The 11,171-nt window shown below is 37.8% G+C and overlaps 1 protein-coding gene across 1 annotated transcript; it reads right to left on the bottom strand.

Annotated features, from left to right (window-relative positions):
- Positions 1-6,266: 6,266 nt before the first annotated feature.
- On the bottom strand, positions 6,267-8,594 carry LOC118720180 (serine/threonine-protein phosphatase 4 regulatory subunit 3B). Its single transcript, XM_036440096.1, has 2 exons — positions 7,088-8,594; positions 6,267-6,928 (listed from the first exon to the last, which is right to left on the bottom strand). The coding sequence occupies exons 1-2, from the start codon at positions 8,592-8,594 to the stop codon at positions 6,267-6,269; spliced, it is 2,169 nt and encodes a 722-aa protein (XP_036295989.1).
- Between the last annotated feature and the right edge of the window lie 2,577 nt (positions 8,595-11,171).

Raw genomic sequence — 11,171 nt, 5'->3', positions numbered from 1 at the left:
CTCTCCCTCTCTCTTCCTCTCTCTCTGACAATCAATAAAAATATTAAAAATAAATTTATTCTTCATAAAATGAAGTGTCTGTGTTACAATTTAAAGGTAACTAGCTACCAGATTAGATTAGAAAGAATAACTTTTAAAGCAATAAAGGGGTAAAAGGCAAGAGACACTCAAACAATCCAATAAAATATAGAAGGAATACAAGTAGATGAAAGTCTAATGGCTAAGAAATGTCCTATATACTAACGATATGGAATATATTTAATTTCAAGTGTTATCTAATGGGACATAATTTCTATTGCAGCCCATATTCTTCAATGGAGCTGAAACTTAATCTCTGCAAATTAATTAGGCATCTGTTCTCAACATTTTTTTCAGATTAGCAACAAAATTTTAGCATGGGTAATGTATGAGGAGAAGTGGTGAACTGAACCTCTATTGCCAATGTCAAAATATTCCACCACACATATAAAGCACTTAGTATGGTGCCTGGCACCAAGTGAAAGTTAGCTATTTTATCTCTCTTGACTTCTGAGGCAAGAGTGAAAATGTCACTAGCTATCTCTTTGGTAGCTCCCGTGGTGAGTGTGATGACAGTGGTTTGCAGTGTTATGCTCTGTTTTTGTGGAGCAGAATTCAAGCAGTGTTAGCTTAACCTGACCTTTGGAAGCATGAGTGAAGCAAAAAGAGGGGTATTGTTACTACTTATGTGCATTGATTGTTCATAAACCTGACATAGTGACTTCAGATTTATATTTTATTATTAAAAAATCTATATGGTAGGTACATATAATGGTTTTAATGTTTAAAGTACTTTTACTATACATTATAAGACACATTATACTTAAAAGAAATAACTCAGTTTATAGAGTCAAACATCTGAATAGTCTCACTAGTATCCTATATAATGAAAGCCTAATATGCTAAGTGTCTGGTCATACATTCAACCAATCAAATTGTAATATGCTAATGATTATGCTAAGGCCACTCAACTGGTCACTACAATGTGCACTGGGGGCAGATAGTTGACCAGTTGACCAGTCACTATGACATGCACTGACCACCAGGGGCAGTGCTGCTGGGGTTCTGCTGATTGGGACTGAGTGAGGCAGGTCAGACACATCCTGAAGCCCTCTCTCAACCTCTCCCCGCAGCCAGCCTCACACCTGATTGGCCCCCAATACCCCAGTTGTGGGTGGGGCCAGCTGGCCAACCACCTGTGGCCCCTTCCCCTGGCCGGCCCCATTCCCATTAGACCCCCATCGGGGTGGGCTAGCCAGACCCCACCTGTGCACGAATTCATACACTGGGCCTCTAGTTAGTTATATAATTCTGGGAAGAGCCTTCTGTGTGCCTCTGTTTCTTCTGTAAAATAGAGTCAGAATAATACTGTGTTAGTTCAGGTTCTCCAAGAAGCAGACCACCTGGGAGGATTTAGCATGCAAGACTTTTCTTAGGTAAAATGCCAGAGAGAAGCAATAGAGAACAGGCTGGAGGATGTTGGATGCATCATCAGATCATGACACACTTTGAAGAATAAAGAGAATGATAGAAGCATCCCAGATCACCATGCAGTCTAAGGAATGCCCCGGAAGGCCTTCGGAAAGTCCTCAAGTCAGTCTCCAGTCAGAGGGTCTCCCATATCCAAGGAATGAGCCTACATTAGTATCCCTGTCATCCCAACTGCTGGCTGGGAACAGTCCCCCTAGGAAGCATGACTGGGGAGAAAGCGAGGCAATGATTGAAGAGCACAGTGGGTAGGACCATTCATTTTACTCAATTATTCTCCCTTTCTACAAGGTGCATTCTCATGGCCACCATATCTACCTTGAAGATTTATTGTGAAATTAGCAATAATGTACAATAGGTGCATTGCTTAGGAAAGTGTACTTGCCACATAATACCCGTTCAATAAAGAATAGCTATCATCATATCTCAATTGTGAACTATCATAATTCTGTGATATTCATAAAGTACATATTTCATCCCCTCAAAACTTCTTCCTATTAGGTTTTGTATTGGTTTGCTAAGGCTAACATTCCAAAGTACCCCAAGCTGGGTGGCTTAAACAATATACATTTGTTTTCTAATAGTTCTGGAGGCTAACGTCCCAGATGGAGGTGTTGGAAGAGTTGGTATCTTCTGAGGCCTTTCTCCTTGGCTTACAGAGCACCATATTGTCTCTGTCTTCACCTGGTCTTCCTTCTGTGTGTATAGCTATATTCACATTTCTTCTTCTTCTAAAGAAACTAGTCATACTTGTGTTGTGTTTACCCTAATGACCTAATTTTAACTTAACTGTATCTTCTAAGACCCTCTCTTCAAACACAGTTCCATCTAAGGTAGTGAGAATTAGGACTTCAACATATGAATTTGGGGGGACATAACAGTAGTATTGTTAGGCATACATTAGAGATAAGAAAAGAGAGAATTAGATGTGTCAAATAAGAAGCCATGGTCCAGCTGGCATGGCTCAGTGGTTGAGCTTAGACCTATGAACCAGGAGGTCACAGTTTGATTCCCAGTCAGGGTATCTGCCTAGATTTAGGGCTTGATTCCCAGTGTGGAGCATGCAGGAGGCAGCTGATCCATGATTCTCTCTCATCATTGAGATATATATATATATATATATATATATATATATATATATATATATATATCTCCCTTCCTCTCTAAAAAAGAAAAGAAAAAAGAAAAAAAAAAGCAGCAGATGCCATGGTTATACTTACAATGAAACACAGAAACTGGATCTCTTTAATTCCAAGCAAAGTCTATTATGTTTTTATGAAAGTACATTATACACCTGACCCTGTATATATTATATATTTGGCCCTTTTAGGTAGAGGCTGAAAATAAAAGGTTTCATGACCTAGTAGATGTGGACCTAATATCCACAAAGAGAAGCCCTTGTCAAAACCGGTTTGGCTCAGTGGATAGAGCGTTGGCCTGCGGACTGAAAGGTCCCAGGTTCGATTCTGGTCAAGGGCATGTACCTTGGTTGTGGGCACATCCCCAGTAGGGGGTGTGCAGGAGGCAGCTGATGGATGATTCTCTCTCATCGATGTTTCTAACTCTCTATCCCTCTCTCTTACTCTCTATAAAAAATCAATAAAATATATTAAACAAAAGAGAGAGAGAGAGAGAGAGAGAGAGAGAGAGGCCCTTGAATCAGTCTCCGCACATCTTTAAACTAGGTTCACAAAAGCGGGTGATTTTAGGTCCTTGAGGGATATTTAACTTCTTCTGGAAACACTTTTGGTTGTCACAGTTGGGGATGTGCTGTTGGCATCTAGAGGGTATATATCAGGAACGCGGCTAAAAACCCCATAATGCACACTTGCCTCAATGAATTATCTGGCCTAAAATGTCAACGATGATGGGGTTGAGAGACCCCAGATCAGAGTAAGGCAATATGGTCATTAAATCAGGACAGGAAATTGTATAGATCTCCTTTGAAAATTTAGGTCATGATGCATACTTGTAGACTTGTCTGTCAAGCAGAACTGAACTCATTATTTTTTAATTTATTATGTTGCTATCGATTTATTCCAGAATATAAGATTATTGCTGTATGAGCATAACCTTTTATATTATAATAAATGCTTATACCTGGCTTTCTCTATTTCTTGGAAATGATGGTACTGTTGCTGGTAATAGTTTTGAAAAGCTACTAGTATATTTACTATTATGTTCTTAGTAATTTATATAGTTTCTAATTTTTAAGGCAAGATACATTCTGGCTAGAGGAGAAAATAAGTAAGTTGCTAAGGTCATGAAACTGGTGTCAGAGCCTGCATTATTCTCAAGGGCTGTTTGAATATGAAGTTTTTGGTTTATCTGTTACATCACTCTCCCCTTGTTGGTGTGTGTGTGAGTCATAAAAATACCCAAAGTCATGTATTAAAAGTCAAAACCTTATCAAATCCAAGACATCTCTACAGAAATACTCACCTGAATTTTTTTGTAAATACAGGGCCATTCCAAACTGTTTCTTCTTTTCATAAATAAACCAACCACTTCAAGGTACTCTTTAAATTAACTTTTAAAAACTCAGAGGAAATTCAACATTTTTTTCACATGGTCTCTTCTCACATAGAACATCTAGAGACAACATTTTGCTCAATTTTTCACTCAGTGTGCAGACAGGAAGGATTGCTAGTCTGTGTTTTGTTGCCCTCTTAAACGTTCCCTTAATAGTAGGTTATGCCGTGTGATGGGCAATTTGGCTTTGCACCATTTTGCTTGTCATGTTGTTTTCCTAGCATTAAGTAGCTGAGACTAGAAAAGGGCTCATAGAGGTTACACTGCTCAATAGAATGCCTGTCCTTTTTTCTTTTGTTGTTGTTGTGTGTTTTTTTTCAACTTTCCATTACACTTATGCCCTCCTTTGTCTTGCCTTACAAATTCATTGCGGACAACACAATAAAAATGCAAAAATTCATTTTTCCTCCTACAATGCTCATTTTTTATGTCTGATTAAAACTAGCTGAAGGGAAGAGAGTAAGCAGAAAGAGTGTAAAAAAAATTGTTCTTCTCTGTCTAAATGTAAATAGCTGCTCTGTTAAGGAAGTGGGGCTATTCCCACCAAAACAAAGAGTGAAGCCTATTTTCTTCAAAACAAAACTCTGTGTATACATGCAAATGTTTGTGCTATGGATAGCATTCCCCATGACAATCTAGCCAGAAGGAAAATATGAAATGCTTTTTAAACAAATGGCCTTTTTTTTTTTTTTTGACAGACACAAAGTCACTTGACTTCGAATAATCCCATTACATTTAACTTAGCATGATTTGAGAGGTGTGAAAATGCAGTTCCCCTGCTGTGTCATGTCCTCAGTAATGTCTGATGACATCTCCTGAGGTCACGTCCACACTTTGACAGACTCTGTATCCGGTGAAATGATTGCTTGATGTTTTAGGAATACACTCTTTTTGTAGCTCTTAAATAACAGTCTCTTAGTTTTGCATGAGATGTATCACCTATTGGCACAATAATACATTTGAAATGGTCTTACTTTTGGAAATAAAGGGTCACTTTTTAATTCCTGAATTGTATAGTTCAGTATGAATATCATCAGTAAATGGTATAAAAGAATTTTAATGGTATTTTTAATACAAAAAAATCTGTCTTCTGGAAAACTATACTTTATATATACACAGACAGCCCATCTTAATCAATGAATAAAATTGAAATTAACTTTAAAATCTTCAAAACAGATGATACTGTTTCAATTTAAGCTAATCCAGGTTAAGTGGACCCAGTTAACTTGCTCCTGTAAAAAAAATAAAACCTCAACTCTTTGCTACTATTTTTTTAGAAATTCGTTTGCATTAACTCTTTAAGAAAGCACCTTTCATATTACATGTTGTTTGTTTATAGAAAAACAAACTTCATATACTGTATGTGGAATTTGACATCTAAGTAACCTTTTCTTGGCCCAAAATGGTTTCTAGATATTAAGCGCCACTTCATTTAGTGCTATTTTTTGTATATTAGCACTTTGTAAATTATATTTTAAACTTTACATTGCTGCTCTTGTCACACCCAGCTTTATTAAGGAATCAGGAAATGACTTCCAAGTTTTAAAGCATTCTGTTCTACTACTCCCAAGGTCCTGAAGAACATCATTTTAGAATACTATGGAACTGGCTTTTGATACCTCTTATCAATATAAACAAAGACACATTAACAACGGAATATTTTGAAACCAGCTTCCTTTTTTTTATTATGAAAATACAAACTGAAAGTTACTTCCCTTTGATTACCCATTAAGGCTGAACTTCTGTTAAATCTTCATAGAAATGTAAACAGCTTAACTTTTTTTTTATTGCAGTTGACTTCGTTTCCATGAAAACATGAACATTAATTTTTGTTTCAAAGAAGGCAATTAAATAAAAGAAAAGCATAGTCAACTATTTGGGCAAGTAATGTTACAGGTTGTGCAATGTACTGTTAACAGTTGTTTCTAATATACACTGGTGGAACAAAACTACATTGATATTATCAGCCTGTTCTCCTATCAGCTCCAAACACAGATTTTTTTCTTGCTAAGAAATTATTTATATTCTGGTTAGTTCTTTTTTAAGATGATGGGAAGCTTGGTTTTTACAGAACTAACCCTTTCTAGATAATACTAAGCATCTTTGTCACAAGTTGTATAATTATAAGTTCAAATGAGAGTTTTAGATTCAGAATTTTTAGCTAATTGATATTTATATAATTTTAGTAATTTAAACTTTGATAATGTTGACAGTTTCTCATAATGATTTTATGGATTAAAATGTGGTCTTTTCCTGAACTTCGCTTCATCTTCTTTATCTTCTTCTTCATCATCATCCGAATAATCCACTAATCTCATTGGGTTATCTGTTCCATTGGCATCCCCAGCAGAATGGGAATAAGTAAATTTGATGTCACCAGAAGATGTTCTTTTAGGAACATTCACCTTGTCTTCATTTTTTGTTGTGTTTTCAATCTCCATAGATATATCATAATCATCTTGAAAATCACTTTCCATTGGTCTCATACCTGAATGTCCTTCCTCTAAATTTTCTTTATCTCCTTTATAAGATACTTTATTCTTCTCCAAGTCTCTGGCCCTTTTACTATTCTGCAGAGAATTCAAACTCTTTTGCCTCTTGCGCTCTTTTTCTCGTTCATATTTAATCTTCATATTTTTGAATGTCTGAACATAGTCAATCCATTCAAGTGTTTTGTAAAACTTTTCAACTACATGTGTAAGCAGGGACTTGATATTTTCTTCTCTTATATAGTCAAACAGTTCAATAACAGCCGAATTCAACATATTGTATCGAGTTCCATTATTCAGAAAGGCGTTTACAACTGGCTCAAATAAATTTCCCTGGATGATGTAACAATTATAAACTTCATCTTTAAGGCCAATTATCCTTCTCATAAGGCGAAGAGCACATAAGACCAAGAAAGTATGTCTCGACTTCATCAAGATCAATACATTTCTCAGCAAATCTTTTCGCAAAATATAGTATTTTATGTAATATGTGTGATGTTGCACACAAAAAGTTAGCAGCTCTAAAATTATGCCAAGCAGCTGTGCTGTTTGATAATCATGGAGGCAATATCTGCTGTTTATGTCATCTCCAAGTATATGACCCTCTTCAAATATATCTTCTGATGTAGTGGCCAAAAGTGGTACTATTATGTTATGCATACATTGTTTATAAAAGAAATTTAGAAATTTACTTCTTTCACATTTTTGTGGCATCGCTATCATGTTTTCTGGATCAAGTATAAAACGAAGAAGTCCCATTATATGTAAAGCACCTGCTTTCTCAGGATCAGTATCACAGATCATTTGCTTAATGATTAAATTAATGAGAAGGCTACCTTTTTCATTCTGCTGCTCTTCTTCTAGTAGGAATTCTCGGATCACTGATGGATTATGCTCCACCAGATGAGCAAATATGTCAATAGCAGATGACTTTATTTGATAATCATCCAGGCTCATTATAACTTTAATAGTGGGAAGAATTCCCATTTGTGTTAATGTTTTGAATAGTGCATCCTTGCTTCGAGGCTTTAATACCTGAGCAAATGAACCAAATTCCTTGAGAAAAAATAACAATTCACGTCGCTTATCGTTATCAATAGTCTTGTCCTTTAACTGTTCAAATATTTGAGGCAAAAACTTATCATCTGACTGCAGCATGTGAATTATCTCCATCTTGTTGAGGAAAATAAAAGTTTTAAGAGCAGAAAGACAATTCTCATCCAATACTGATGGTGTAGGGAGAAGAATGTCTTGAATATACTGTACTCTGTATGTCTGGTGTATTCTTTGTCTAAGTTTACAGGTTGTTATCGGTATAACTTCCTTGAAATTTGCATTTTGGGTCAAGAATTCCCTATGTTTTTTCGGCTGATCGAAAGCAGGGTCATATTCAAGGCATCCTATCACATTCATGATGCACTCCTCAGAAAACAAGATATCAAGCAGAGCTGTCTTGTCGAGGAAAAATATTCCTTTAATAATTGTATGCAAATGGTATAAGCCTTCAGTGTATCCTACGCTCTCACAGGAGTGTAACATCTGTAGTAGTTTTTTAATATAAGTCTCATTTTCTAAGACCAGAGCCAGCCTTCTCCTACGGAGAGGTGAACTGAAGGCTGAGGTAACTAAGTTAGCGATCTGTTTAAGTTTACTGAGTTCACAGTTAGGCAGTTCGTCCAAATCATCGGTTTCTAGGGTTTCATCAATTTCTTCTTCTAAATCATCTAAAAGGTCTTGTGTGACGTTAACAGAGGGGTCTCGACCTTGAACCCGACAAATGGCTTCCCAGGTCTCGTAACAACTTTCCGAGTTTCGGAAACTCAACGCCATGCCGTGGTTCTCGGCCTCGGACCAAACAATTAATGTGTCTTTTTGTCTCTGATAGGGCGTGTCTGGGAGGACCTCAGACTCCAGGATCTGTGTGCCGCTGGACTCCGACCTAACGACCAGAAACAGGCCCTGGGATTCTGAGGCAACTGAGGTGACGTTCCCCGAGCCTAGATAATCCCATTGTTTGTACTCATTCAAGGCGAAAAGTTTTACCCGGCGATTGGGCCTGTCTGCCATGGCGAACGTGGGGGTCTTTACCTTAGCACCGCTCTCGGAGGCGAAGTTTTCCGAGGAGCGAAGCGCGTACACCAGGAACCGACCCGAGGTATGGCTGCTATGGCTGCTACAGTGGCCGTGAGGGCTCCTTGCAAAAAGCGCAGCAGAAAAGATGGCGGCGCAGCCGAAGTCGGGCCACGCAGCCTGGGCTTAAGCGAGTGTCACACCGGCGCTGGCGGCTCCTGAGGTCAGTAGGGTTCCCCGGAGTCCCGCTACATCTCACTGCCTTCTCACTACCCCCTGCCTCCATTTTGTTCCCCCATACTTTCTTAATTTGCGCTTCAAAAGGGAAGCTCTCTCAGCCCTCTTATGGCTGCCTGAGAAAACCCCCGTTTGAGCAGGATTCTAATGATTGTCCCAGGATTCCACTCAAAGGAACGTTGTATACGCATCAATGCACAATGCCTCCCGGCTTACAAATGGAGGCTTAGGCACTGGAGCCAAGCACAATGCTCTTCCCTTGATGCGTTTTATACCCACTACCACCTAACACCGAAGAACCATTTTCATTCATTGAGTGTCTGGGGGTGGAGCCTTGGGACCTTACACAAAAGAAAGCTTAATCATTCATGTCCTTACCAAGTCCACTCCTGACATTTTATGTCAAGAAAAGGCTCCCCTCCCTCCCAACCCCCTTCAAAGGAGAAGGAGCAAGTGAACTATGAGCTATTAACAATAGCCACAGATGTGCAGTTGGGTCTTGGCTTAAACCTATATCACTCACTACCTATAATCTAGGAGAATATTGTTCCAAGACAGTAAGGTGACCAGACGTCCTGCTTTTGGTGGGACAGTCCCAATTTTTAACAATTTGTTTCACGTCCCTCGGCGTTTTGAAAAAGTCCCGATTTTTGAGGGACTTGGCAACTCTTTCAGAGCTTACTCTGAAGGTCTCTCTTTTGGTGCAGTGGGAACATTTTCCCCCCTCAATTTTCTGTAATCTACCGTGTTTCTCCGAAAATAAGACCTAGCTCATGGAAAGATAAGACATTCCTGAAAATAAGACCTAGCTCAACTTTGGGAGAAAAAAAATAATATAAGACACTGTCTTATTTTCTGGGAAACAGGGTATAACCATATTCCTAATTCCTAGGAAAGAAATGGGCCAGACAAAAACAGTCAAAAATAGCCGAGAGTGAAAATTGAATGTCACAGAGCAATTGTTTTATTTTTTTAAGGTTTTTTAAGAGAAAGGAAGAAAGAGGAACATTAATCAGTTGCCTCCTGTATGTACTGAGACCAGGGATCAAACCTGCAACTTGCATATGTGCCCTGACCAGAAATGGAACTGGTGATCTTTCCATGCATGGTAGAATGCTCAACCAACTTAGCCACAGCAGCTAAGGCCAATTGTTTTATTTCTTACTAAATATGGTGAAATTAACAATCACAACCAAGCAATAGCACTTGAGCATTTTTTATTATTATAAAGAAAAGTAATAATATAATTGAACAAATATACTTGAATGCTTATATGTTTAAGACATTGTTACAAGGACTTTTATATATTTTTATTTGATTTTCATAATAACCATAATATAGGGATATTAAGCACCTTTTTAATATGAGGAAACAAATTTAGAGAAATTAAAGTAAGTACCCAAAGGTCACACTGCTAATAAGCTGAAAAACTCTGGTTTGAACACATCTTCCTGATTCCAAAATTGTTTTTCTCAGCCACTGAACTATGCTGTCTCCTTCTTTTCTTGGCCTTCATTACACTTTATTTCACATTCCTTCTATCTATATAATTTGTAATCAACAAAGTTATCAAGAGAAGATGAAAGTCACGCACTTCCTCCTTTAGATTCACATCTGTGTGTAGCCAACTGAAAATAGAAACTTGTCGATGGCAACTCTGTTAAATATAATTTTAATAGTAACCAAGTTGATTTTTGATGTAGCAGCAATTTCCATAGTTTTCTTTAAAAAAAAAATCCCCCCCAAAAAACTTTAACCCTGTTATTGCAAGGGAAAAACTGAGAATTTGGCCATCTCAAGTACATTTGTACTTAAAGAGTCCTGTTTGTAACAATAACTTCATTTTACATAGAACTGAAGGTGTGTGACAATTCTTAACTAGACACAGAAAAACTCTCACACACCTCTCTTGCAATGTCACCTCCAGGAGTTTATAGTACAGGAGTATTCCCTGAACAGGACACTGGGACACTTGGGAATTGAATGCAAATACCATCATTTCATGAGAAAATTCAAATCAATTATAGGAGTTTCTGATTTAGGGACATTTACAAATTCTAAAGAATACTTAGACATAAGGGCTAATAAATGACTAATGCTGGAAGCCAATTCCATGTCAGCAGGGCTGGATCATCTGGAAATGGCTGAGGGAATTTCCCTCTACCTGAGAAGGATGCATAAATGATTGCTTGCTGCCAGACAGACAGTTGGGGGCATCTTAAGCTACATGTTATTGCCTCCTACTGGGCAAACTCCTGAACAGCCAAAGGCAGTTCCTCCAGTCTGACAATGGATTCTGTATAGCAAGCCTTACCTTTTGATGTGCATATATACTTT

Source organism: Pipistrellus kuhlii, unplaced genomic scaffold, assembly GCF_014108245.1.
Source record: "Pipistrellus kuhlii isolate mPipKuh1 unplaced genomic scaffold, mPipKuh1.p scaffold_m20_p_16, whole genome shotgun sequence".
NCBI classification, from domain to species: domain Eukaryota; kingdom Metazoa; phylum Chordata; class Mammalia; order Chiroptera; family Vespertilionidae; genus Pipistrellus; species Pipistrellus kuhlii.
Note: the sequence above shows the minus strand (reverse complement) of the source record. Positions and strands in the feature narration are given on the sequence as shown.